The sequence below is a fragment of the Lepus europaeus genome, chromosome 10 (assembly GCF_033115175.1).
Source record: "Lepus europaeus isolate LE1 chromosome 10, mLepTim1.pri, whole genome shotgun sequence".
NCBI lineage: Eukaryota > Metazoa > Chordata > Mammalia > Lagomorpha > Leporidae > Lepus > Lepus europaeus.
Genome location: NC_084836.1, coordinates 125,208,477 through 125,235,859, shown reverse-complemented (window position 1 = coordinate 125,235,859; position 27,383 = coordinate 125,208,477). Strand labels below are relative to the sequence as shown.

General features: G+C 68.7%; 2 protein-coding genes across 6 annotated transcripts in view; both read left to right on the top strand.

Annotated features, from left to right (window-relative positions):
- The first annotated feature begins 2,232 nt into the window (after positions 1-2,232).
- On the top strand, positions 2,233-7,732 carry EEF1A2 (eukaryotic translation elongation factor 1 alpha 2). Its single transcript, XM_062202433.1, has 8 exons — positions 2,233-2,324; positions 3,316-3,472; positions 4,424-4,603; positions 4,932-5,228; positions 6,113-6,263; positions 6,535-6,791; positions 7,041-7,275; positions 7,576-7,732. The coding sequence occupies exons 2-8, from the start codon at positions 3,329-3,331 to the stop codon at positions 7,701-7,703; spliced, it is 1,392 nt and encodes a 463-aa protein (XP_062058417.1). The 5' UTR covers positions 2,233-2,324; positions 3,316-3,328; the 3' UTR covers positions 7,704-7,732.
- A 7,889-nt stretch (positions 7,733-15,621) lies between these two features.
- Positions 15,622-27,383, top strand: part of KCNQ2 (potassium voltage-gated channel subfamily Q member 2) — a 36,374-nt gene continuing 24,612 nt past the window's right edge. For all 5 annotated transcript variants that reach the window (XM_062202429.1, XM_062202432.1, XM_062202430.1 and 2 more), the window contains exon 1: positions 15,622-15,917. In XM_062202429.1, coding sequence (XP_062058413.1) covers positions 15,622-15,917 — 296 coding nt within the window. The remainder of the gene's footprint in view (positions 15,918-27,383) is intronic.

Below are 27,383 nucleotides of genomic sequence, written 5' to 3'. Positions count from 1 at the left end.
ATTCACAGACTATTATTAACCCACCAGTGACGTCACCAGCAGCCAATGGGAGGCAGGTTTATTTCCAGGGCTGACGGCTTGATAATGGTTAATTTTAGCCGGATCTTCCTGCCCCAGGCTTGTGAAACCCCAGCCAAAGAGGGGGCCTGCCCAAGGGACTTGTGAATGAGCCTGGTATGGGAGGGGGCTGAGGTGGGCGGGGCCTGTGCCTCTTCCTCCTGTCCTGCTCCCAGGAGCAGCCCTGGTGGGCTGAACTCACCTCTTCTCCCATCGCCCCCTCCCTGTGTCTGCTACCTGGGCCAGGACCGCTGACCAGGACCAGTGACTGACCAGGGCCAGTGACCCAGATCAGTGACCAGGACAGGCGACCAGGGCCAGTGACCAGGGCCAGTGACCAGGGCCAGTGACCGGGCGTGGCTGGGGCTACTGGGAGCCTGTGATGTGCTCTCAGGGTACTGAGCGCCCCGGACCCCCAGGCCCTGCTCGGTGTTGGTCTCAGTCTGCCCTTGTCTAGATCCAGGGCTGGGGAGCTCAAGGTAGGGGTCTGGCAGCGGGCAGGGCCTGTGCTGCACCAGCCCCTGGGGGAGGCAGAGGGGCAGTGAGGGAGCCCCCTCCCCAGGCCTATTCACAGCAGCTGGCTCCACCCCCCCGCCCACCACAGGAGGTCTGGGGGACACACTCCAGCCACAGCCACAGCTCTCCACGGGGGACGCTGGTGGTGGTCAGCATCCAGAGGTCAGTATTGAGTCTCCGTGGTGCTGGCTGCTCAGTACTTCCAGTACCAGCAGCTACCTGGTACTGTTGCTGGGTCACCGTGCAGGGTGATTACCCGACCCAGACCAAGCTCTGTGAATCCCGAGCGGAGACGCTCCGCAAGGGCGGCAGCTCGGCTCGCTCACGCTCCAGGCTGCGGGCTGCCCCCTGAGGGGAGGCGGGGACCTCGCATCTGAGCCCCCAGCCTTAGCCAATCGCAGCGCCCGCAGCAAGCTGGCCTCTGCGTGCTGGCCCCGCCCCCACGCAGGCGGGGAGGCATTAAATATAGAGACCAGCTGGGGAGGAGGGGCTGGTGTTTTCTAGCCAGGCTTTTATTTTTAAGTCCTGGCTCCTGTTTGACCGTATCAGCAGCGCCTGGAAGTGCTGGGTCATCCCAGAGGCCCTGCCTGCCTCTCCTGTGCATCCCTGGCCGTGGGGTCAGGGGTCCCTGGACTCGCGGTCTGCAAACACAGGGGCAGCCCCCAGGAGGGCCCCACCCCGACTGTCCTCACCGCGGCCAGCCACAGGCATCACCCCAGTAGCAGGTGCAGGGGCCCCCACCTGGTGCCGCCCCTGGCCAGCCCCAGGGGATCCCGCCGGCCAAGGGAACAGGCAGAGGGCTCACTCCCCACACTGTTGGCATCCACCCCTCCTCCCCCCAGACCCTGCAGACCAAGGCCTGAGTCGGGTGGGGGGGCAGCAGGGGAGCAAAGTCTGGGGACGTGGCGAGGGCAGGGGCTAGCGAGAGGCCCCCACCGTGATTTGCACAGCATCTGCGGCTGCCAGGTCCCCCGCCTGGAGCCCGGGAGCTGTCCATCCTCAGGGACTCTCCCTTCCAGCAGGAGGCCCTCTGAAGCCAGCAAGCAAGGGCTTGGCTCACCAGGGGAGGCCGTGGGCTGGGGGCTGGCTCCCTTAGGACTCGGGGCTGTGGCTGTTTCCCCAAAGCCCACTCTGCCCCACAACTGTCACCGATGTGAGTGGGTGCTGGGAGCAGCCGGGAGCCGGGGACAGAGGCTCCTCCCGGGGCCTCAGGGGCCTGCTGTGGGCAGGGTCCCACCCAGAGGGGCTGCACCTACACAGGCTCTTGAGGCCAGGCCTGGAGCGCCCCCACCCCGACTGGGACACAGACCAGGACTTGGGCTTGTTTCAGGCCTGCTCACCTGCCCGTCCCCTCCTCACCTGCAGGCTCCTGCTCTGCTGTGCCCGCCCATCCGGGCCTCCATCTGCCCAGAGGCCGCGGCCCCCCCCCCCCACCCTCCCCCGCCCCGCCGCGGTGTCAGCCAGGGTCTCTGTCTATGTCCCGGTACCCATCCCCCGCCGCCTCGCCGCATCCCGCGCTCTCCCTCCATCGCTGGTGCTCGCTCCCTCCCCCCGCCTCCCCCCACCTCCCGCGCGCCCGCTCCCGCGCGCCCCTGGGCTCGCCCCGGCTGCGCCCGCCCGCGCGCGCCGCATTGCCGTACTGCAGGGCGCGGTGCATTGCGCCCGCACCGTCAATAGGTGGACCCCTCCCGGAGACATAAAACCGCCGGCGCCGGCGCCGCCAGTCCCTCTGGCTGAGACCTCGGCTCCGGGTAAGGACGTTCGGCCTCCGGGGCCCGCCCCAGGCCCGGCTTTTCGCCGAGGGACCCCTCCCCGGGGACCGGCCCGGGGCGCAGAGCGGAGCCGCTCCGTGCGCCTGGCGACGCCCCGCCGCTCGGCTGGGGCTGGGGCTGGGTCTGTGGCCGACCCCCGTGCCCGGGTCGGTCCCTGCGGGCGGCCGGTGGGGAGGGGACCGAAGCGCTCTGGTGTGCAAGGCGGCGGCTCCGGGGGGCTATGCCGCCCAGCCGCCGTGACCTTGGGCCGCCAGGGCCCTGCGGGTTTGGGGAGGGTCGCAGCGAGCTGTCGGGGGTGGGGGCGGTCTGGCCTGTGCCGGTGCGGGGCAGTCTGGGGAGGACAAGAAGGGAGCTTTTCCAGGGCCCTGGCCGGTGTTCCCACCCCCAGGGTGCCGCAGCCTCTGTCTTCCCCTCCCCCAGCCTCCTGGCCTCTGGGGTCAGCAGTGGTGTGGGGGGATTCTCCTTGACCTCCAGGATGGGCAGGCGCTGAACCCCAGATTCTGGACCAGAGGGAAGGGGAGAGCCCAGGGTGCCCGGCCGCTGAGCTGGCTGGCGGGAGCCTCCCCCCACCCCAGCTGGAGCAGGGACCCCCTCCGGCCCTGCTGTCTGTCCCCTGGGGGCTGTCTGATGTCTGGAGGAGTCCCTAGCCAGGCACCACATGGGGCCTGCGTCCCCTGTGCCAGCCCCCGGGCAGGGACGACGGAAGATGGCGCACTGACCGCCTCTCCAGCAGGTGGGGGCGGGGCGCTTGTCCCTGGCCCTGCGGCGGCTGGGGGGCCGGCAGGGTGACTCATCACCGGGCTGCACTGGTCCTGGGCTCCCAGGCGCGGTGCCCCTTGTCTTCCAGGTGGGGGCTTTGCAAGGAGCAGGGGCGGGGGCTGCGGCAGACGGGGGCGGGGGCGGGGGCTCAGCTGGGGCAGGCCCAGGTGGGGGCTGGGGGCTCTTCCCTGAGCCACCCCCTCCCTGGCAGAGCCCCCGGCAGAATGGGCAAGGAGAAGACGCACATCAACATCGTGGTCATCGGCCATGTGGACTCGGGCAAGTCCACCACCACCGGCCACCTCATCTACAAGTGCGGGGGCATCGACAAGAGGACCATCGAGAAGTTTGAAAAGGAGGCGGCCGAGGTGAGCCCGGGCCCCAGCAGCGCCCCCTGAGGACCCAGGGAGGGGCCAGGGCGGCCTCAGCTGCCAGGTCCCTGTTGGGGAGGGGCGGGCCTGCCCTGCAGGGGTCCACAGAGGGTTCCGGAGCCCTCTCCTTGCCCCCAGGGCAGAGGCTGGGGCTGGAGGTGGCACTGCCCTCACTTGTCCCGGGGCCTGGCCAGGCACAGCTGCTATTAATAGCGGGATGACGGGCAGGCGGCCGAGCGCTCCGCGCTCTCCTACTGACCTGTTAGGGCCGCGTGTCCAGGAGGACGGCCCTCAGCTGACCTTGCCTCTTTCCTGGCTGAGACCTGCGGGTGGGCCGTGGCCCCGGTCCCCACCCCCGGCTCTGGGAGACACTGTGTGCGGCAGAGCCTGGGCTGGGCCCCTGGGGGGGGAGGGGTGCTCTGAGCCGCAGCCTCCCTGCCCGCACGTTTCCCGGTGCCGGCTCAGCCCTGGGTGGGCAGCCCTCCTGCCAGAGCCCGGCCCGGCTGGACAGCACCTGCACCTCAAGCTGCAGCCCTGGCCTAGGCTGTGGGGGTCTCCCAGGTGCTTGCCAGCTGCACCCGGCCCAGCTCCCCTGGGAGGCGAGAAGAGGAGGCGGAGCCTCACAGGCCGTGGAAAGAGCTGGAAATTTCCCAAGATTTTTTTCTGTTTTTAAATGACAGAGGGGCTACTGATTTGGCAGCCGACACCCAGTGCGGTGCCTCTGGGTGACCCAGGGTCTGGGGGTGTCACCGACCTCAGATGAGGGGCCCCCACCCTGGGAGTGGATTAATCCTGACGGCCTCCTTGGGGGTCGGCTCCCGGGCCCTCACGCCACCTGCTGGTGGACATGTGAACTGCTGCAGGGAGGACTGAGGGGACCCCTGTTTCCCCGGCCCAGGCTCCACCCTGGGCTGGGTGTGACCTCCGGGCCCTGGGTCCTGCCTGCAGATGGGGAAAGGCTCCTTCAAGTACGCCTGGGTGCTGGACAAGCTGAAGGCCGAGCGGGAGCGAGGCATCACCATCGACATCTCCCTCTGGAAGTTCGAGACCACCAAGTACTACATCACCATCATCGACGCGCCCGGCCACCGCGACTTCATCAAGAACATGATCACGGGCACATCCCAGGTGGGTGGGGCGGGGGTGTGGAGGGGGCTCCTCCCCTGCTCCCCCTCTTGGCCCCAGCCAGCTGCGGGGGAACAGGTGGGGACCCGGGATGACCCCCCAGCAGCTGTGGAGGCCGGGACAGGAACAGCAAGGTGTGGGTGACACGGCAGTGGGCCCGGGCAGGCAGAGAGCCGGGCAGCACCCAGGAGGCCACACACTCGGCCCCTGCAGCGAGGGACAGGGCCACAGGCGCTGATGGTGGGGCGGGGCCCCAGGGCTTGGGGCCAGCGATTGCCCACCCCAGCTCTGCTCCCGCGGGCTGGGGCTCACAGTGCTGGGCCTGCCCCAGGCGGACTGCGCGGTGCTCATCGTGGCCGCGGGCGTGGGCGAGTTTGAGGCCGGCATCTCCAAGAATGGGCAGACGCGGGAGCACGCGCTGTTGGCCTACACGCTGGGCGTGAAGCAGCTCATCGTGGGTGTCAACAAGATGGACTCCACGGAGCCGGCCTACAGTGAGAAGCGCTACGACGAGATCGTCAAGGAGGTCAGCGCCTACATCAAGAAGATCGGCTACAACCCGGCCACCGTGCCCTTCGTGCCCATCTCGGGCTGGCACGGGGACAACATGCTGGAGCCCTCCCCCAACGTGAGTGCCGCCGGGTGCTGGCGGGGTCCGTCCTCCTCGGGGGTCCCACGATAGCTGGGGCCCCTTCTCTGGCCAGGAGGCCGTGGCCGCTGGGCTCAGGCTCACCTGCTTGGCCTCCAGGTGCCCTGTGGGGGTTCTCATGGTCTCCCCCAGGCCAGTGTCCTGTTCCTGGACTCTGGTAGGGGCAGAGGGTTAGAGTAGGGTTGGGTCTGGGAAGCAGCAGGCCAGCAGGGCTCAGGACTGCCTCTCCGCCGGTCAGCTGGGCTCTGACTTGGCCCGAGGCGATGGCTTTGGAGCCGAGACCTGCTCCTAGGCTCGATCAAGCCCCAGGGGACCGCAGGCTCAGCTGGACGGCCTGCCGCTGCCCACTGCAGGCGGAGAGTGTGCAGCCGGGGCCCCTGGGAGCAGCGTGGAGCCCAGAGCCCCAGGGCTGGGGACAGAGTGGGGCAGACCCCACCCCCTCTCTGGAGGCCGCAGCCCTCAGGGCCGCCCCCACTCACCTGCGCAGAGCTTTCTGCTGGCCCTGGGGTCTGATTCGGCTGTGGAGGCAAAGGACAGTGGGGAGTGGGGTGGACAGTGCCACGGGAGGCAGAGGGCAGCGGCTGGGAGGCTGTGGGCGTGGCTGCGGCTGGATGGGTTCATTGCCGGCCTGACTCTGCCCCTCCCACTCTGGTCATTTGTCTTGCCCAGGACCTGATGGCCAGGACTGGAGGTGGGAGGAGCTGGCTGGGCTGGGGGTGGAGGGGAGGGCTTTGCATCTGCCAGCCCCTCCCCCGGCCACCCTGATTCCTGGAGGTGGGGGGGCAGGGCCCACGGTCACCGCTCCCCGGGGCGGCTGCAGGGGCTCTCTCACGCTTCCTTCTGTCCGCGTGCCTCCTGGCCAGATGCCGTGGTTCAAGGGCTGGAAAGTGGAGCGGAAGGAGGGGAATGCCAGCGGCGTGTCCCTGCTCGAGGCGCTGGACACCATCCTGCCCCCCACGCGCCCCACGGACAAGCCACTGCGCCTGCCCCTGCAGGACGTGTACAAGATTGGCGGTGAGCGAGCCTGGCCAAGCCCCGCCCCCAACTCCCAGCTGGAGGCTGTGCCAGGCACACAGGCGGCTCTGTGTGCGGGTGTGGGGGGGTCTCACCTCCAGCCGCCCTGGGAGGCCCCAGCACCTGCCCAGCAAGCACACAGCTGCTCTGTGGGAGAGGGGGGGGTCAGCAGAGCCCCAGGCAGGGGTCCTCCGAGAGGGGAGCGGTCCCTGCAGGGCGACAGCCCCTCCCGCGCACGGCGGCTCCCTTGAGCCCCCTCTTCCCGGCGCAGGCATTGGCACGGTGCCCGTGGGCCGTGTGGAGACTGGCATCCTGCGGCCCGGCATGGTGGTGACCTTCGCCCCCGTGAACATCACCACGGAGGTGAAGTCGGTGGAGATGCACCACGAGGCGCTGAGCGAGGCGCTGCCCGGGGACAACGTGGGCTTCAACGTCAAGAACGTGTCCGTGAAGGACATCCGGCGGGGCAACGTGTGCGGGGACAGCAAGTCCGACCCGCCGCAGGAGGCCGCGCAGTTCACCTCCCAGGTCGGCGGCCGGGGCGGGTGGGGTGGGCGTTCATCCACTCGCAGCTCCCCATGGAGCGCGGGACCGAGGCCGGGCCTAGTGTCTGCCCCGGTTCTGCCGGGCCCGGGGCAGGGGCGGCCGGCCCCCCACGGTCCCCCGCGCTTTGCTAACCCCCGAGGAGGGCCCTGCGTGGGTCCCCCGCAACCCGAGCTTCCTCCGCGGCGGGCACTCGGGCTGCAGCCTGACCGCCGCCGGCCGCTCCGCCCGCAGGTCATCATATTGAACCACCCCGGCCAGATCAGCGCCGGCTACTCGCCGGTCATCGACTGCCACACGGCCCACATCGCCTGCAAGTTCGCCGAGCTCAAGGAGAAGATCGACCGGCGCTCGGGCAAGAAGCTGGAGGACAACCCCAAGTCCCTCAAGTCCGGGGACGCGGCCATCGTGGAGATGGTGCCCGGGAAGCCCATGTGTGTGGAGAGCTTCTCCCAGTACCCGCCCCTCGGTGAGCGCCGCTGGGCTCCGGTCGGAACCGCCCACCGGGCGAGCCCTGCGCCACGCGTGCGGCCAGGCGTGTCCAGCCCGTGGCCTGGGGCGCGGCGCACGTGCTCGCTGGGGCGGGGCGGGGCCGGCGGGCGGGGTCTGCAGGAGGGGCGGGGCCCGAAGGCGGGGAGGGGCCGGCGGGCGGGGTCTGCAGGAGGGGCGGGGCCCGAGGGCGAGGCGGGGCAGCGGGGGCGGGGCCGGGCGCCCAGTGCGCTTGCGCGCTGCCTCCCCGCCGCTGGCCCGTGACGAGCGTCCTCCTCAGGCCGTTTCGCCGTCCGCGACATGCGGCAGACGGTGGCCGTGGGCGTCATCAAGAACGTGGAGAAGAAGAGCGGCGGCGCCGGCAAGGTCACCAAGTCCGCGCAGAAGGCGCAGAAGGCGGGCAAGTGAAGCGCGGGCGCCCGCGGCGCGGCCCCCGCCGGCGGCGCCGCGCCCCCGCCCCCGCCCCCGCCGCGGCCGCGCCCCCGCCCCCCGGCCCCGCCCCGGCCGCGCGCCCCGCCCCGCCCCCCGGCCCCGCCCCCGGCCCCGCCCCGGCGCGGCCCCGGCGCCGCGCGCCCCCGCCAGGCGCACGTCTGCACCTCCGCTTGTCGGCGGCTGTCGGTCAGCGACTGGATGCTCGCCATCAAGGTCCAGTGGAAGTTCTTCAAGCGGAAAGCGCCGCCGCCCCGGCTTCGCGCCCGCGCCCCCGCCCCGTGCCCGTGTTTCCAATAAACCGAGCCCCCGAGCCGTGTGCGCCTGCTGCTGGGGGGAGGGCGCCGGGGCCCCGGCCCACCGCGCGGGGCGAGCGGGCAGGTGTCAGTACAGTGTCCTCCCGCGGAGGCCGTGAGGGGCTGGGGGGCCTCCCCGGGGAGCCCAGGACGCAGAGCCAACGCCTCGGCCCGCAGTGTAGGGGCTCAGGGCTGGGGGTCGGCCTGAGGCCCCCGCCGCAGGTGCCCTGGTCTGGAAGCCCCCTGCGCCGCCTGGGGGCTCCCGCCCCCGAGGCTGTGGCCCAGGTTCTTGGGAGGCCAGGCTCGCCAGGACCTTGGTCAGCGGCAGGTGCTCGCGTGAGGACGGCGGTGTGGCTCCCTCCGCGTCCGGGGGTCAGCCGCTGGGGTCCGCGTCACCGCGTCACCCCTCCCCTCCCGTCTGCACACTGCGGGCCAGCTCTCCCTCTGCTCCAGGGATCCGCACGACCCTCACCCCGATGGCGTTTGCACCCCCTTTCTTGCCACAGCCACAGTCCAGGGGTGCCCCCGCCCCAGGGGTGGTGCATCCTGAGTGACAGGCAGTTCTGGGGTGGGTGGGGTCACAGTCCTGGACATCCTTGGGGGCTTCTGTGTCCTTGCCCGCCCCCATGTGGTGGTGGACCCCTGGAAACTGGGGTGGAGGAGCAGTGTGGTCTGGGGGCTCCATTGCCCCCGGGGTGGGGGACGGTGGTGGCCCACGGCCCCCTGGGAGGGCAGCAGGATCGGCAGATGAGCACAGACTGGTCAGCCCTGGGCCGCAGAGACACCGCGGTTTTCAGTGTAGAGCATTCGGGACGGTTCTCAGGAAACATTCTCCTTTATCTGAAGTCCACCTGGGCACCAGGCGCTCCTGCTGAGCCCTGGTCCCCCGCCCCTCCCTGGGCCCCCAGCCGACAGAAGGCACCTGTGGGACCTCGCAGCCCAGCTGCCCCCTGGGGTCACCCTGGTTGGTTAGGGCTGAGCTCAAGAACTCTTGCCAGCTTGAGAGAGGAGAGTGACGGTCGCCCTGCCCTTCCCCTGCCTCGGACCTGGCTGCAAATGCTGGCCCCTCTGGCCCCTGGTCACCCACGCTGCTGGGGTGGGGGGTGCAGTGGACAGCCGCAGGGACCCCTGGGTTGCCAGGACCCAGGCTCGCCAGCAGGGGTCACTGCTGTAGTGGGCGACTCTGGGGAGGGTCTCTGAGTGGAGGGGGCCTTGCTGCGTCCCTGTGCCTGGGTCAGGAGGGGGTCTTGGGAGGCGGAGATGTGGGCTGAGTGGCCAGCGGCCACCGTCTGGGGGCAGCACACGCGGCGACCCCTTAGGGTCTACCAGGCGGGGGTGCCACTCGGTCCACCCACGGCCAGCTCTGGGGAGTTCCTGGGGCGCCCGTGCTGGGAGGGGAGGGGCTGGGGGTGCTTGGGGGGTCTCGTGCCTTTGGTTGGAGCCGTGAGGGGACCGTGGGGGAAGGAGTGACAGATCCAGGGAGCAGCATCGGCCGTCTGCGTCTCTGGGGACCTGGTGCGGTGCGGACCGTGCTGCCTGCGAGGCCTCTGCAGGGCGCCGGTGACCCGAGTGGCTGGACCACGCCTTGGGATCGCAGCTCGGGGGCGGTGGGTGGACAAGGTGTGGGTTTGAGTCCTGCACGGGGTCAGAGGGCACCTGCCCCAGGCCTCATCACCAGGGCTGAAGGAGGGAACCTGTAGTGCTGGCAGTGACCGGGCAGTGAGTGGGCAGTGAGTGGGCAATGAGTGGGCAGTGACCGGGTAGTGACCAGGTAGTGAGTGGTCAGTGAGTGGTCAGTGACCAGGTAGTGAGTGGGCAGTGAGTGGGCAGTGACCACGTAGTGAGTAGTGAGTGGGAAGTGATGGGGCAGTGACAGGGTAGGGACTGGGCAGTGAGTGGGCAGTGACCAGGTAGTGAGTGGGCAGTGACCAGGCAGTGAGTGGGTAGTGACCGGGTAGTGAGTGGGTAGTGACCGGGTAGTGAGTGGGTAGTGACTGGGCAGTGACAGGGCAGGGACTGGGCAGTGAGTGGGCAGCAACCAGGGCCCTTCCAAGGCTTTGATGCTGTCCACCAGGGGCTGAAATGGATGCTGAGACTTGGGGCAGGAGGGAGCTGGGGGGCAGTGGGGGGTGGCCCTTGCCCTTGCAGGCAGGTGGGGGAGAGGACCTGGGGAAGGGGCTCCAGTCCAGCAGACCCAGGACTGCCACTGGACATCACCACAAGGAGCCCTGTGGGTCACTTGGATGTGTCGGTGGCTGGGCTTGGGGCACTCAGTACCAACAGCACCCTGGGGCTGGGTGGAGGAACTGGGGGCCTCAGGACACGGGTGCTGCCCATGCCTGCTGGGGCACCCGGGCCAGAAAAGGGGGCCTGCCTGGCCGCTGCTGGGCCCTGCGGTCAAGCGTGGGGGTCGGGGCCAAGGGACACTGCGCCCTGCACGGGGCTGGTGAATAATTAAAGCAGGATCTGCCAGGACTCCCGACGGCAGCTTCACTCTGTACTTTGGACGCCTCTGAAAAATTGATGAGGCCCTGAGAGGCCCTGCTGTGCTGGCCGAATCTGCGCCGTCCGCCACCCCCACGTCCCTGGGGCTCCCGGTGCCCTTGCGTGACCCAGGTGGGCAGGAGCTTCCCCCTCTCCGGGCTCCCAGGGTGGCCAGGAGGTTGGGTGTCCCGGCAGTGACCAGCCTGGCTGTGCACAGCGGCTTCTGCACGTGGGCCCTGTGCAGGTCAGGCCCCCCTGGGGTGCGACTGCCTTCTGGGTCTGGGGGAATCAGCGCGCTGTGGGCACGCAGTGTTAGTGCAGGCCCTGGGCCTCGAGCTGTGCACGGCTGGCTGGGGTGTGGGTGGGCAGTGCCGGTGCACCCACGTGCATGTGTGTGCGTAGACCATGCATGCATGGACGCACGTATGTGCATATTTGTGCACGTGTATCTGTGTAGGGTCTGCATGTGCATTTGTACGTGGGTATGTACACAAATGACTCTGCCTGTGCTTTGGCTGGAGCCAGGACTGAGTCTGGGATGTGGGCATTGCTGGGGCAGCTGGCTCTGTCCAAGAGCAGATAGTGGTGGGGGGTGGTGCCCGTGGTGCAGGGGGGAGGGGCACGCTGAGCTCTAGGGAGCGGGGGCACGTGGTGCAGGGGGAGGGGCACACTGAGCTCTAGTGGGGAGGGGCATGTGGTGCAGGAGGGAGGGGCACGTGGTGCAGGGGGAGGGGCACGCTGAGCTCTAGGGGGCGGGGCCCGTGGTGCGGGGGGGCGGGACCCGTGGTTTGGAAGGCCAGACTCAAGATGGGGCTGCCAGTTCCAGCCTGCAGCTGGCTTCGTTCCCGCCCCCTGCTGCCCAGAGTGCTAATCCCAAGGGCAGCTCTGCACCTAGGGCTCCTCCCACAAAACCCCACCTCCCAACCCCTGCACTTGGGTTTGGGTTTCAGCATGTGGGGGAGGGACACATCATTCCGAGCCCAGCAGGTTTTGGGGCAGCTGGGTGTCCAGGTGCCAGGCTCAGAGGTGCCCGTGGGTGTCAGGAGGTGGGCCTGGGGGACACTGTGGGAGGGGAGGGGTCCTGGGCCCTACTGCAGGTGCCAGGCTCAGAGGTGCCCTTGGGTGTCAGGAGGTGGGCCTGGGGAACGTTGTGGGAGGTCCTGGGCTCAGAGGTGCCCGTGGGTGTCAGGAGGTTGGGTGTGGGGGACGCTGTGGGAGGGGAGGGGTCCTGGGCCCTACTGCAGGTACCAGGCTCAGAGGTGCCCCTGGGTGTCAGGAGGTGGGCCTGGGGAACGTTGTGGGAGGTCCTGGGCTCAGAGGTGCCCGTGGGTGTCAGGAGGTTGGGCGTGGGGGACGCTGTGGGAGGGGAGGGGTCCTGGGCCCTGCTGCCTTCCTGAACCACTGGCAGCGAGCATTTGGTGGCCTTGTTCTGGTGACAGGGTGGTGGGGTGAGAACCCTGACAGCCCCTGGGGTCAGCCCTAGGCTGGACAGCTCTGTCCAGAGCCTGCTGGACATCTGGCCCGGCAAGTCACTGAAGAAGGCCCAGGCTGGCAGCGGGCGGGCAGCCAGGGTTCTGATGCTGACGGGCCCGGCAGGGCAGGCGGCAGACGGCTCTGCCAGCTCGCACTGCCCATGTCCCTCGCGTCCACCCTGGCAGGCCCAGGCCAGTCCTGGAGGGCCATCTGGCTGGAGGCTCTGAGCTACACCCAAGTGTAGGTCCAAGCGGCCCTTCAGTCACTTGGTGAGCAGGGCAGCGAGTCTGCACTGGCCCCTCAGATTGGGGGGGGACGGAGGCAGAGCCCCCAGAGAGCAGCCCCAGTGCTCGCCGTGCAGGGGACGTGGAGGTGGCCAGGGTGAGGTCCGGCTGCTCCGAGAACTATTGGCAGGGCCACATCCCCAGCATGTAGGCTGAATTGAGGACAGGCTTGGCCAGGGCAGCATGGCTGGGGTAGATCCACGGCAGGGCCTGGTCATCTAGGGCTCTTTGCTACAGAATGGGGACGATTGTCAAAGCTCCTGCACTGTCCAGAGGTGTCTGCAGGGGTGTGTGGGTGTCACCTGTGAAATCGTGGGCCAGGAATGCCGACACGTGGGGCCCCGGTGGCACAGCACTGGGCAGGGAGGGCGCTGGCAGCTGCTGCCCCTGAGCTTCCTGGACCTCACCAGCCCGTGCATCCCCAGCCTGCAGCCCGGCTGCACGGCGAGCACACCAGCCTGGTCTGCAGGGCAATTGGCTGGTTTACCCGGGGTTGGGAAGCTCGCTGAGAGCTCTGGACCTTTTAAAAAACAGCAAATTAAATTTTTATTGACTGCAGTCAATAGACGTTAGAGTAAGATGTTTAAGGAAATCGATGCTGTGTCTCTGAAGTCTCCCCTCCCTTCCTCCGTCCCCTGGGGGCGGGGCCCCATCTCCAGTGTGGGGACTGGGAACCTGTCTCTTCTCACCTCCCCCAACCGAGTCTGCTCTCCCGGCTGGGCTCCGGCGGGGCCATCAGTCTTCCGGAAGGTGCTCCCTGCTCCTCTGCTGGGAGGAGCCGGCCCCGGTGGTCCAGGACGCGCTGCCTCCCCGTGTCCACCTGTGCCAGTGGCTGCTGCTCCTGGACACAAGTGCCGCGCACGTGACCTGGGTGCTAGCAGGGGCTCCACAAAGCTGGGGTCAGGCTGCTCCCCACTGCGCCCCTCGCCACCGCCCCCCTGCCTTCCTCGCCTGCAGGGGGGCCCCGTGGAGGCCATTGCCTTGCCCTGTCCCCTCCCACGAGCTCTGTGTCTGTGAGACCAGAGGCTGACCCAGCAGTGTGGCTGTTTCTGGGAGAGGCAGGGTGCTAAGCCCACCTCTGGACCCGCACCGTTATGGGGAGGGTCTGCCCTGTGTGGGTTCCCCACAGGCAAAAACCCAGATGTGCCTGACTTGACCCGCTACCCCCAGCAGCCACAGCCTCCGCCGGCCAGGGGCCCCATCATTGCTGGACTCCAGGAGCCTGGGAAGCAGACACAGGTTCTAGGGAGCCGGGCGCGGAAGCAGGTCAGCGTCCCCCGTGGCGGGGGGACGTGTGGGAACTCGGAGCTGGCCCTTGTATGGCAGCAGCCCACACGGTGCAGGGGCCCATGCCCTGGGCTGCCTATGCCAGGAGGTTCCTGCTGAGAGCCAGGGCCAGAGGTGCTGAAGGGACAGCGCCCGGCCTGGCCATGCCGCCCGCATCTCCCCGCGGGAGCTGGAATTTTTCCACTCTTGCTCTTTGGAATCCTGTCGACGCAGTCTTGGCAAAGATGGCTTGAGCCTGCGGTCTCTTCCTGTCTGCTGTGGAAACGTGGAGTTCCTGCTCCTGCGTGGAGCGCACCCTAACTGGTGCCGCCTTCCCCTGGGACGCAGGGCTGGGTGGGGACACGCGGGTCCTCAGACGGCTTCACCGGCGTGTGCGACGCCAGTTTCAAACATAAATGATGCATGAGCTAGCTTGCCGAAAGGACACGGAGCAGGGGAAGCAAAGATTTTCAGAGCCGTGCAAGACCCGTTTCCAGAGCCGAGGGGGACACGGCTGCCGTGCCGTACTTGGAGCAGGGAGGGCTGTGGAGCGAAGCCTGGCCGGCTCCGGAGCTCCTGCTGGAGCGAGGGGTTTGTGGCTGCAGCTGAGGGCTCCCCAAGACTTCAGGGCTGTGTCCCCTTCTCTGTGAGACAGGAAGTGAGCCGGGTGTCTCCCCCCACGTAGGTCCAGCTCAGAGCTCGTGCACCTGCCCAGCTCCTCCTTCGTCCTCCGTGAGCTGACCCCACCCTCAGCAGGGTGAAATGGCGCAGCGTTTGAGGAGGGGCTGCATTTTGGGGTTTTCTGTGGAGCAAGCACGAGGCTGAACGAGGGTCACCCCTGGTTAGATGAGCAGAGCCGGGGCCTGGTGCAGGGGGTGAGGGCACATTGAGGTCCGCCCCTCCCCCGGAACGGACTGGGTTGGCGCCTCGTCCCTTATCTGGGTCTGGCATAGGAGGCTGGGAGCCGGGCAGGCCCCCCGGCGCTGGCAGTGCAGGTGGGGAGGACCAGGGTGTGCCCCAGGGTGGTCCCGTGTGCCACGCGTGTGTGCATGTGAAGAACCGGCGTCTGGGTAGCTGACCAGCTAGCCCAGTGCCAGCATGGGCCCTCCTAGCCTCTGGCTCCCAGGTCTGGCGTGTCACCATCATGTCACCTTGCAGGGTGGGGCAGCTGTTAGAGGCCTTGTGGGGCCTGTACTGCAGGGGAGGCTGGGAAGGGGCGGAGTGTGGGCGGGCGCAGCACCTGCCACCTGTGGCCAGGTATATTAGGAAGGATGGGGGGGGTGTGTGCAGAGGGCAGGCACCGTGCAGGTCTGGGAGACTTGCCACAGGGCAAGGGGCCATCTCCCAGGACCCTGCCTCTGTCCACTCTCCCTCAGGACATCCGCTCCCACCTGCCGCCTCTGCCCTGAGCGGTGGCACTGCCTTCCGGACCGACTGCCCCTCCTCCTCCCCCGAAACATCCGAGGCCAGTTCTGGCCTCACCTGACTGCCCTGCCCCTTCCCCTGGAACCCCTTCTCCAGGTCAGGGCTCCCCTACACCGCGGGGGCTGTGGCGGCGCTAAGACCCTGGCCCCCCAACACCAAGGGCATGAGGGCGCACTCCTGAGCCTTGACGGCACTTGGCAAGGGCCTGTACCCCTGGGGCCTAGGTGGGGTACTGTCCGCGGGGAAGGACGGACAGCGATCCTGGCCAGTCCCCTCGCCCGGCCCCGCCCCCCTCAGAGGTGACCACGTTGGACTTCCGCGCCTGTGCATCCACTGCTCGGAGGCGCGGAGGAGCCGGTCTCGGGGCCCTGGCCGGCCGGGCGGCCCTCCTTCCCCGGCCGCGGCGCCGCAGGGGTTAACGGGGGCGGGGCGAGACGCCGGGCGGAGCCGCGGGCCGGGCGCCGAGGCGCGCGCCGAGCGAGGTGGCCGCAGCGTCCCCGCGCGCGGCCCGGGCCGGCAGGAGCGCGGAGCCGCCGCCGCCGCCGCCGCCGCCGCCGCCGCCGCCGCCGCCTCGGCCATGCGGCTCCGGGGCCGGGGGCCTGGGCTGGGGCGCGCGCCGCCCCCAGCGCGCCGCCCGCGCTGACCCGCTCGCCGGGCGCCGCCGGCACCATGGTGCAGAAGTCGCGCAACGGCGGCGTCTACCCCGGCCCGGGCGGAGACAAGAAGCTCAAGGTGGGCTTCGTGGGGCTGGACCCCGGCGCGCCCGACTCCAGCCGCGACGGCGCGCTGCTCATCGCCGGCTCCGAGGCGCCCAAGCGAGGCAGCATCCTTAGCAAGCCGCGCGCGGGCGGCGCGGGCGCTGGGAAGCCCCCGAAGCGCAACGCCCTGTACCGCAAGCTGCAGAATTTCCTGTACAACGTGCTGGAGCGGCCGCGCGGCTGGGCGTTCATCTACCACGCCTACGTGTGAGTGCGGGGCCCGCCGGGCGGGCGGTGGCGGAGCCCGCAGCCGTCGCGGTCGGGGTGCGCGCGCCCCCGCCCCCTCCTCGCGAGACTCCCCTCCCCGCGGCCGCGGCGCCGAACAAAGGGCGGCCGGGGAGGGGGCGGGGAGGCCGGCGCGGCCGCGGCTGGGCTCTCGGGCCCCCGAGGCTGGGCCTCCCCGGCCGAGTGACCTTCCCCCGCCGTCCTCTGGGCCTCCAGCTCGGGTCTTCGCGGAGGGTAGGGGAGCAGGGGGCCCCCGGCACAACCCCGCCCCCGGCCCCGACACGGGCCCGCCCCCTAGGTGCCTGCGCCCTCCCTGTGCGCCCCCTCCCCGGCCGGACACCTCCTGGCGCAGCCCGCCCGGGACCCGCCAGGCCGCCGCAGTCCCAGGCCCGGTGCTGGGCTGCTGCCGCCTCCTGGGGTCCCCGCGCGAGCGCGAGCGCGGCCGCCCCCAGGGCCGGGCGTCTGCTCCCCGTCCCGGCTGCACGGGGACGCGAGCGCAGACCCGGCCATTTTGTGTGGCAGAGGCATTTTAGGATGGGAGCGAGGGAAGCGGCTCGGGCGGGGGGCCTGGGGGAGGGGCGAGCGCCCACGCGTGTGCCCGGCCAGTGTGACCAGGGAGGATTGGGGATCGGGTGAAGAGGCTCAGAGGGCAGAGCCAGGCCACCTGGGGTCCCTTCCTGCGCAGCGAGGGAGGGGCTTCTCCTGAGACTCCCCCAGGCAGAGGCCCAAGGCCCCCTCCCCAGGCAGGGTGGGAGAACCGGGGTCCTGGGAGGGGCCTGTTGTCCCTGAGGCCATCTGTGGCCACCATCACGTCCCTGCCTGGCCCACAAGGGACCCCGATGGACCCTACTGTGGCCAGCGGCCGTGGCCTGAGGTGACTTCCGGGGCCTGAAGGGGACAGGGCCCACCCCCATGGCCTGGCTGTCCAGGGTCGTCCTGGGCCAGTGCCACCCATGGTTTGCCTGCTCTGGGCCGTGTCCATGGCTGGGGGGGTTCGCCTGTTGGTCAGGAGCACTCCCTGGCCAAGTGGAGTTCCTGCCTCCTGTCCAGCGTCCCAGGCTGGGTTTCACGTCTCCAGGCTGTGGAGCAGCTCCCGCCCCTGCAGTGTGTGGGAACTGGGGGGGCGAGACCCCACTTCCCAGGAAGCTCCACCCTTTGCTGTAGGCTCCCCTGGGCTCCCAGCGCCCAGCAGGTGGCTTGAACTGGGGGTGGGGTGCTCACAACGGGGTCTCTGCCTTGGACCCTGAGTCTGGGCCTGGGTCTCTCTGTCTGTAGGTGGGTACAGTCTGGTCTGGGGACCCAGGCACCTGTTGGCATTGTCATTCCTCCCCAGCTGCCCCCGGTGCCCAGTGCGAGGCTGCCCTAGGCATCCTGGTCCGAGCTTGTGCACCAGCTCCTTAATTAAGCAAGATTGAGCCCTTCCTGTGGGCCTGGGGCTGGGGGGCCAGGCTCCCAGTGGAAGGGAGGCCTTGGGTTTGGACAGAGTGGGGTCTCCCGGTCCTTGTCCCTTCTGCTCTTTGCCACCAAAGCTTGGGTTCTGAGAAGTCACTGGGCCAGACCGTGAGGTGTCAGCTGGGCCCAGGGCTGCAGGGGCTCTGTCTGTGGGTGCCCCTCCCTGCAGGCCACAGCCTCACCCCCTCTGCCTGGGCGGCTTGGCCAGACCTGGAGGCAGAGGTAGGGGTAGCGGTAGCAGCTGCCTGGGCAGAAACTGCTTGGAGGAGCCCCTCCCAAAGAGGGCGTGCACCCCAGGGGGCCCCCAGACTGCCTGCGGCTGTGTCCTGGGGGCTCCTCCCACGAGCGCTGCGTGGGGAGGGCCTGTTAGAGTCTGAATCTGGTGCATACAACTGCGCACAGCTGGGGCTGACCGTGTACTGGACCAGAGCCGACGACCAGAGCCGGCCACGTGCCCAGGGCCATAGCCTGGCAGCTGCTCTCGCAAGACCTCAACATCTCAAGTCAGGGCCGAGAGGGGGCGCCACGCTGAGCACACAGCTCCTGCTGTGTGCTGGTCTCTCGCTGGAGCTTTGCCCTGGCTCTACTGAAGGGGATGCTGGCCGAGCAGGGTGTCCTGTGCCTGGGGAGGAGGTGGGGGTGCAGGTCGCCTGCCTGCACACTGTCCGGGCGTGTCCAGTGGCGGGACTGAGCCTGCACTTGGAAGAGTCCAGGTGGAACTCTGGTGTCGGAAGGCAGCATCCTGGGGACTTGGCTCCTGGGGTCACCAGGGCCCCTTCCTCCCCAGTTGGGCCTGTGGCTGGGGCTGTGTGGCCAGGTGCCGTCCCCCTTGTAGCAGCAAGGGTGGGAGTCCGGGGCTTGTCCGTGTGGCCCTGTGCCGCCCTGGGCCCCCCCACCCTCGCCTCCCCTCCCAGACTGATCTGGGGGCGGGATGGCTGCCTGGGGGGCAGGGCCTTGGCACCACATGTCGGCCGCTCCCGTCCTTGGCCTGGCTGCGTCTCGAAGGACCAGCGTCTGGTATTTGGACCTCGTGTCCGAGCCTTCTTTCCAGTGCTGCCCCCAGTCCTCTGGGCAGGCAGTGTCCTCCCAGGGGAGGGCATGGGAGAGCCGTGTGGGAACGTCCCAGCAGGTGAGGGCGCCACGGAGAGAGGGGTTTCCAGGGAGACAGGGTTCTGGGGCTGGCCGCCCCATCCTGGAGCTGCTTGGGAATGACACGGTGGCTGTGGCGCTGTGTCCAGTGACACTGCAGAGTCGGCCTCCGAGCGCTCTGCGGGCCCCAGAGGAGGCCCAGGCGGCCGAGGGACAGGTCGTCCGCCCAGGGTGTTAGGAATCAGTACAAGTGAGATGCTCAGGTCAGTGTCCCCGGGGGTCAGAGGCGCCCCACCTCAGCTGCTCTGGCCTCGAGGCCTGACGTGGATGCTGCTGGCCACAGCCAGGCCCGGGCGCCAGGCTGTGGTGCTGACAGAGCCCTGGGCCCAGGAGCGGAGCTGCGTGTGGTGCGGGGATCTGTGGACGGCACAGTCCCCACTTGCTCTGTGGATAAAGGGACCCCCAGGCCTGACTGGGGACATGCACGCCCACCAGGGCCACTGGCTCAGCCCGCAGGGTGCTGTGTCCAGAGCTGAGTCCAGGCCACAGGGAACTCTGGGAAACTTTACGGACGGTGCCGCCAGCAGGGCCTGGCTGAGGTGCAGGCGGTGGGCCTGGGGAGAGGCAGCTGTGATCTGGACCCTCTGAGTGTCCGCTGAGGTTGGAGCGGGCAGGGCCAGGCTGCGGCTTTGAAGGGTCCAGTGAGAGCCACGTGCCCCGTTCAAGGAGGGTGGGGGTGGGCCCTATGCTGGCCACGCTGCCCTGTGAGAAGGGGATGAAGCCTGAGCCGCCCTGGCGAGGGGCCATGGCATAGGGCCTGCTGCCGCGCACGGCGCCCACAGAGCACCTCGCAGGTGCACATTCTAGGCAGCTCTGAGGTGTGTCCTCTGCTCCCCCGGCAGGTGTGTCACCTGAATTGAGGCCCCTGCTGGGGCTGGTGTCCAGGCAGTTTGGACCCCACGGCTCTGGCTGGCATCCTGCTGCGCCCAGCAGCTCCGGGGTCCTGATCCTCTTCTGTGTCTCACCTCCTGGTTGTGGTGTCATGGACTTGCCAGCCCCTGTGCGTGGCACATGCCATGTTCCTGCATCATGGGTGGGGTCCTGGCCACTGTGAGGCTAGCACAGTGATAGAGTGGGGACGGCCACGAGGCTCGGGCCGGTCCTGCCTAGGACAGGTCCCTCAGCCCCCTGCCCCGGCCAGTCCTGTCTCTGTGAGGAGCAGCCGCGGTTCTGATGCAACAGGCAGGGCCTCTGCTGTCCCCGGCCACGGCCCGGCGCTGCCCCCCGGTCAGGCAGGGCCTCTGCTGTCCCTGGCCACGGCCTGGCACTGTCTCTGGCCACAGTCTGGCGCTGCCCCCGGCCACGGCCCGGCACTGTCTCTGGCCACGGCCCGGCACTGTCTCTGGCCACAGTCTGGCGCTGCCCCCCCCGGTCAGGCAGGTCCTCTGCTGTCCCCGGCCACGGCCTGGCACTGTCTCTGGCCACAGTCTGGCGCTGTCCTCGGCCACGGCCCGGCACTGTCTCTGGCCACAGTCTGGCGCTGCCCCTGGCCACGGCCCGGCGCTGCCCCCCGGTCAGGCAGGTCCTCTGCTGTCCCTGGCCACGGCCTGGCACTGTCTCTGGCCACAGTCTGGCGCTGTCCCCGGCCACGGCCCGGCACTGTCTCTGGCCACAGTCTGGCGCTGCCCCCGGCCACGGCCCGGCACTGTCTCTGGCCACAGTCTGGCGCTGCCCCTGGCCACGGCCCGGCGCTGCGCCCCCCGGTCAAGCAGGGCCTCTGCTGTCCCCGGCCACGGCCCGGCGCTGCCCCCCGGTCAGGCAGGTCCTCTGCTGCCCCGGCGCTGCTTCTGGCTGCAGTTTGCTGACTGCTCCCAGAGCGTCGTCTTGTGGCCATGCTGCAGGCCGTGCCCAGGAGGGGCGCCGTCCGGGACGAGACCAGGGGCCCCTGTCCAGCCTGCCCCCAAAGGCCGGCACTGCTTGGTGGGCTCTGAGGTGGAAAGAAGAGGCACGTGCAGACCTGCGATGGGCCCAGAGACTGTTCTAGAAGACTCACCTTTGCCCCACTCCCGGCACACTGTCAGTGCCAGGCTCTTCCCTCTCTCTGTGCAGGTGCCCAGGGGCTCCAGCCTGTGCCCTCCTGGTGTCCACCGCTGGCCCAGGCTGTGCTTTGTGTGGGGCCATGCATCACTGGGGGGGTGCTGGTCTCGGAAAGGGGTCCCCATGGGAAGGGGCGAGGCGACCCCTGCTGTGTGTGGGATGAGGGCTTGGGGAAGTGACCCGGAAGTGACCGGTCCTCACAAGGCGTCAAGTGCTTTTGTTGTTCAGTGTCCAGACCCCAAGCGAGGGGAGGGGCTGAGGAGTGTGGCCCAGGTCTGCGCCCCGGGCTGCGGGGACTCTTCGGCCGGCCCTCCTGGCCACTTCCCCAGCGGGGCCTGGGTTGGCCATGGGGGTGGACGCCGGAGGGCAGAGCCAGGACCGCCCTGGCAGCATCTGGCAGAGGAGTTGGGGGGAGGGTGGGCCACTGCACAGGCGGCCAGCACTGGCCCTCGCAGCCTCTGCTGGGTGCTGGCAGCAGCACAGTTAGGTCTGCATTTATTTGTTCACGTTTGGATCCCTGGGAACAATTTTGCAAATCATGGAAGAGTGGTTGTCAGTCTCGCCCAGTGTCCCTTCACCTCTGGCCTGCCCAGGGAGTGTCCCCGCTCGCCGCCTCCCGGTCTGCAGGCGGGGTGGACCGGCCTCGGTCCCGTCTGGCTCTGCCCCCTCCACAGCTCTTAGCCTGGGGGTCAGCAGCCTGTGGCAGGGTGCTGCTCCTCTGTAGGCGCTGGAGCTCTTCAAGCCCGAGTGGGCGAAGGCCAGGGTGCAGAGGGTTAGGGCTGCGCGTTTCCACCTGAGAGTGGGTGCAGAGGGCCGGTGCAGGGCTCAGGGGCTGCTGGGGGCACAGAGGCTGAACCCCGGGGAGGGTCAGCGCTGTGGCGTGGGGACAGGCCGGTCAGTGGGGCGGCAGCAAGGGGGTGCGGTGCCCTTAGCCCTCCTCCTGGAATAGATCAAATCCACATGCAATCCACAAGCGCACCACACAGTGCACCCGCACACACCTGTGCCGCGTACAGCACACGTTCACAGTGCACCTGCACACAGCACACACACGTTCACACGTGTACATGCACACACACATGCAGACACACCCCATGTTCAGTCGTGCACACACAATGGAAAACTCTGGACTGTATAACATTTAGGGAAAATACTCCACGTCCCCTGCCTGGCTTCCTCCAGTCTGGTGTGGCCCCGGCCGGCCATGGGTGCTGTCCGTTCCTGGGCCCGTGTGGCTCTGGGCCTTGGTGACTGGGGCCTGAGGTGCCCTGGGGTTTTGTCATCACCAGCATTGCAGCGAGCGTGTGCAGGTCTGGGGGACACATTCCCAGAAGTGGGGGACACATTCCCGGAAGCTGTGAGTCTCAGACCAAGGGGCAGAGGAGTGGGGCTCAGGGTCCCTGGCTGTCTCTGGGGCAGAGTTGGGGTGCTGACAGGCGGGGCAGGAGGGGGCTGGGGCTCTTGCTGCTCGGGTGTCTGCCGGACCTGCAGGGAGGCCTGGCCCAGGGGCTGGACTCTTGACCCACGGGGAGGGGGTCCCCAGGACATGGGATTGGGATATGGAGAGGCAAAGGCGGGGTGCTGGCCGTGGTCCTGAACACGAGCTCGCTGTCTCCTCCCGTGGGCCAGGGGCCCCTCCTGCGGTTCTGAGGTTGGCACCAGCCCAGGCCCCCAGAGAACGGGAGGTGTGGGTGTCCCTGGCCACCGGGGGGAAGACGCTGGTGTTTGGGAGGCCCTGACGGGTTTGGGCAGGGACCTGGGACCTCCCTCCTCCCCATCCGTGGTGATCTGGTCCCCGAGGCTGGCCGTGGCAGGGAGGGTGCAGGGTCTGGCAGGGGCAGGCTGTGCTGCTCCAGGGGAGCCGCGGGCCGTGGCGGCTCCACACACGGCCCTGCCATGCTGCCTGGAGATGCTCAGCTGTGGTTCCTGATTTTTCTGGCTGCAGAGATAGGACATGGCCGTGGAGAGGGATTAGGACATGCTGGACACACAGAAAAGAGCCTCGTTCTTCCCGGGAGTGCAGGCGCCGGCGCTGGCTGTGTTCTCCCCTCCCCCAGCTGCCGTGCACATGTGCACACGCAGGAGGCTGGCCAGCTCACTGTGCTGACCCTGGGCCCTGTCCTGCCTGCGAGTGAGGGGGTGACCAGGGGGCCCTGTCCCCGCTCTGCCTCTCCTGTGCGTCCGGCCGGCTGGCAGGGGGAGGGCTGCGAGCTGTGGGCCCAGTGAGGCGCTGACCTAAGTGGCGGCAAGCCAGGCCTGGCTGTGCTTGTGAGCCTGGAGTCTTCCCAGGCCGGGTCAGGAGAGCCCTGGACACTGGGCGGGCTGGGGCGCAGCAGGGAGCATGGGGCACCTCCGGTGGGCGGCCGTCCATGCCGACCCCTCATCCATGTGCACCGGGCTTTGTGCTTCCTGGGGCTGCTGGGAGCTGGGCATGCTGGGATATGAGCCACGGGGGCAGGAGGCGGGCGGGGGTGGACCCGGGTGGCAGGGGAGCCCTGGGGCGGTGGAGGTGGGTCCTGGATGGAAGGGGCTCCCCAGTTCAGGGTCAGAAAGGCCCTCCCCCTTTGGTGCCCAAGCTCATCCTGACAAACTGGGGGGACCCCCAGAGGCCCCGCCTCTGACCATAGAGGGTGGCCGTGGGGCTGGCCTTGGGCGGTTCCTACCTGCACTCCCTCCCATTAGACAACCCAGGGCACAAAGCCACACACGGGCGCTGGACAGCGAGGCGTCGTCCACCTCACCCCCCGCCATGGCCGTTACATTCTCATGTGCCATGGTGCTGAGCCTCTGTAACACCCTTCCCCGTGGGCTGCGACCCTCAGGCCCCGCCCCCACCCCCAGGCCCCCTGTCTGTCATTTTACCCTGGTGGAGTGACGCGGCACTGGGCTTCCTGCAGTGTGCATGTGCCCACCTGCTGGGGTGGGAGGGCCGTGGCCCCGTGACACGCTGGCTGGGGCAAGGAGGGTGGCTCAGGCTGAGAGGCAGGCGGGAGGGGGAGGTGGCTGGAGTCAGGAGCCGCCTGACCAGGGCCTGGATCACACTGGCTGTGGTCTCCGCCGTGGTTCTCTGCTTCTGGAACTGAGATGAGGGTGTGGACGCCTTCCTGTGCCTCTGGGGGTGCCACGGCGGCTGTGGAGGGGTCCTCGGTGGCAGAGGCGAGTCCGGGAGGGCCCCAGGTGGGGGCCGCGGGCCTCGGGAGGGGCTGCCGTCATGGGGGTCGCGGCACTGGGAGCACTCTTCCCAGCGCACCTGCTGGGCTTTGCACCTGTGGGAGACACTTGTGGCGTCAGACACCAAGCGGGAGTCGATTGGCTTATGCAGCTGCCTGTCTCCGGGGATCTCAGCCTGGGGGAAGGGCCGCCCACTCCTCAGTGCTGGGGAACTCTGCGGGGTGGGGGTCCAAGGGGTGAGATCGGAGTGACGTGCAGCCCCATCGTGGCCGGGGGCGCTGAGAGCACCTTTCCTCCTGGGCATTCGAGGGGCTGCGTGGGGGCCTGGTGGCAGGCGGGAAGGGTGGGCTCTGGCCGGCCCAGACCCGTCCTGGAGGTCCCAGGAGCCGAGCCTGCAGTGGGGACATAGCCTTGGGCTCTGGTGGGTGCCAGCGACACGAAGTTGGGCCTGAGGTGGACTCGGCACGCCAGGTATGTGGCCCCCACAGCTGCCGTGGGCTGGAGACCACTGAGGCTGGACCCAGTTCTGGGGAGGGGGCCCGGGCCCAGGCTGGACATGGCGCGGCTCTGCTCCCTCCCAGACCCAGTGGGCTCTCCCGTGGCTGCTCTGGGTGGGGGTCCTGCCCAGAGCGGCCTCAGCGTCACCTTCTTCACTCCTGAGGCTGGACGCGGCCAGCACCGCAGTTCATTAGGTGGCGAAATTAGATTCCAGGCTGCGGCGTCCGCTGGCCCTAATGGACAGGGACGAGGGGGCGGGAGTCCCCCGGGAGCCTGGTTGTGGCTCTGGGCCAGAGGCGCCTACCTCGGCCTCCTGCTGGCCGCACGCTCACCGGGGCCCTGGGAGCTGCGATTGTGTTGGGGGGTCCCCTGCCATGGAAGAGGGGTGCTGCTGCCCACTCAGGCTCCGTGACCCCTGTACCTGAGCAGGACGGAGACACGGCTGGCCTGGGGGGCGTGGTGTCTGAGAGCGGGGGGCTGGGGCCGAGTGCCCGCCCACCCTGCCATCCCCATCACAGTTCTCATCATACCTGTGACAGGAGGTGGGTCAGCCTGGCCCGCAGTCCCTGGTCACAGAAGGTGGTGTCCGGGCAGCAGCCGCTGCAGGCCCGACCTGGTGAGTGAATCCGGCGCGAGGGGCCAGCGGCCTGCTCAGGGATGGTGGGGTGGGGACAGCAGGCGTCTGTCCCTGGGGGCTCCCTCGAGGGCAAGGACAGGCACACGGGGTGCACCCCCACACCCTCCTGCGGCCCCTGGGGGTGCTTCTGGCCTGATGGGGCTCTGGCCACTGTGTGCCCACAGCACCCACGCCCCTTCCCCAGCCCCAGCCCCACTCTTTAGGGGACCCTGGCTCTGCTTGGAGCTCAGGCCCTGCAGAGTGGCCTCCGCCCTCCCTGTGGTCCCTCTTGCCACTGGACGTGGCTGTATGTGTGGGACTCAGTGGCTCCCAGTGCCCGTTCCCCACGCAACAGCCGTGGCCCGGACTGTCCCAGGTCCCCGCCTCCCCATCTGGGCCCCAGGACTGTGCCTGTGTCTTTGGCGACATCTCCAGGGATTGGTATCATAATCGGCTTTTGCTGGCTGCCCTGCCTGGCCTCTCCTGCCCAGAGCGGGTGGCCGTGGCTCTGTGGCCCGGAGCTCCTGTTCCTCACCTGCCCCCCTGGCCAGGTCGGGGCCCGTGGGGGTCGGGCCGAGCCGAAGGCCCCTGGACACTCGGCCCTCTGAGCACCCAGGCTGTCCCTGGCCCTGTGGTGGGGGTCCTGGGACGGGGCCCAGGTGGGAGGTCCCAGGGGGCAGACGGAACCTCTGGCTTTTCAGGTGGTCTGTTTCTCGCTTGATCTGAGTGGGGGGCAGAGCCCCGCGCACCACCCCGACTCTGGGCACAGACGCCTTGTCTATTTTTTTAAGATTTATGTATTTATTTGAAAGGCAGAGTTAGAGAGAGGCATAGAGAGAGGCAGGGGAGAGAGAGAGAGAGAGAGAGAGAGGTGTCTTCTATCCACTCGTTCACTTCCCAGATGGCTGCAATGGTTGTAGCTGAGCTGATAGGAAGCCAGGAGCCAGGAGCTTCTTCCGGGCCTCCCACGTGGGTGCAGGGGCCAAGGTCTTGGGCATCTTCTACTGCTTTCCCAGGCCACAGTAGAGAGCTGGATCAGAAGTGGAGCAGCCGGGACTGGAACCGGGGTCCATATGGGATGCCAGCACTGCAGGTGACGGTTTTACTCACTGTGCGACACCGCCAGCCCCGGACACCTCGTCTTTCCCAAGCACTCTTCCCGATGTGTCCCCCCAAGTCTCCCAGCCCCCAGCCCCCTGAGTGCTCCTGCGTGTGGAGCCGTCTCTCCCAAAAGTGGAAAATGAAGCTCGGCTCTGAGGCCGCAGCCGGACCTTCCAGGGTGCTCCACGGCTCCGACGGGAACGTCTCGGCCTCGTCCACACGAAGCCTGTCTCCAGTTTCCGGAATGTTCTGGGATGCCTGTCTGACAGGGCCTGGTCATCGTGGGACCTTGGTTCTTTCCTAGTTTGCAGGCGTGCCTTCCTGGTGGGAGGAGCTGGTCTTCCCAGCCACACCCCTCCCCTCCCCTGAGGGTCCTGCCCTGTGGACGCCTCCTCCGGGAAGCCTGCCAGGTCTGCCTGTCCACGCTACTGAGCCAAGCTTTGGTGCCCTTGCTGTGTCCTGACCCAAAATCGCCACCGCCCAGTCCTCCTGGGCCCCGACCTGAGGCCGGGAAGCCCCTGTCCACCCCGCTCCCTGCCCACTGACCGCGTCAGAGAAGACACCAGCAGGCAGCCGGGAGTCAGAGCAGAAGGCGCGGGGCGGTCGCCGGTGCTCAGGGCCGGGTAATTGAATAAATCGCCTAATGAGCGAAGGAAATTAATTGCAGTTTGAAATGTGACCGTTTCTTTGCGGTGTTCAGTCTGTGCCAGCGGGCGCTGCCAGCGCCTCCGCCCAGGGCCGGGAAGCTCGGGCGACAGCATCAGGGGACCCTCAGCTGCTGGCCTGCGTTGGGGCTGGAGGTGGTCAGCAAGCAGGCGGCGCCTCCCTGGGCCCTGGGTGCTGGACGCCGGCCAGAAAGGGAGAGACCCCGAGTCAGCCGTTGTGGGCGCAGGCGCGGCGGCCCCGGGGAGCTGGGGAGACGAGGGAGGGGTGTGGTACGGGGCCAGGCTGTCCAGCTGCGGATGTCGTGGGCTCGAGTCGGTTCCCGCACAGCCCTGGGCCCTCAGCCTCGGCCTGCAGGGACCCTGACGCCACCTGCTCCCAGGCTGGGGCCTCGGGCGGGGCCGGCCCTGACGTCCTTGCTGGCACAGGAGCCCCGGTTCCTGCTAGTGGCGTGGATGGGACCTGCTGGGGGCGAGGGCGGCGCCTGCTCCCCGCCTCCCCACGGCCCTGTCCGTGGGCGCTGATCAGGGCGCGTCCGCCCCAACTGCTGAGTCAGCCGGTCCTGCTGCCAGGGCCCCGTGTCCTCGCTCACTGGTGCCGGTCAGGTTCGTGGCACCCAGTGGCTGGGCAGGAATCAGATGTGGCTGTGTGTTCAGTCGGTGGACGCTGGGTGCAGCGGGGACCCCGCAGATCGGCAGAGATGGGTGCAGCCGGCTGAGTGTTGGTGGGCTGTGGGGGACCTGCTGGGGGCGGGAGGGGGC

Bases quoted from the DNA above. Each gene is read 5' to 3' on its own strand.
- EEF1A2 (XM_062202433.1), top strand. From the start codon at position 3,329: ATGGGCAAGGAGAAGACGCACATCAACATCGTGGTCATCGGCCATGTG. The intron at 3,473-4,423 runs GTGAGCCCGGGC...TCCTGCCTGCAG, and splicing joins TTGAAAAGGAGGCGGCCGAG to ATGGGGAAAGGCTCCTTCAA. The intron at 7,276-7,575 runs GTGAGCGCCGCT...CGTCCTCCTCAG, and splicing joins CTCCCAGTACCCGCCCCTCG to GCCGTTTCGCCGTCCGCGAC.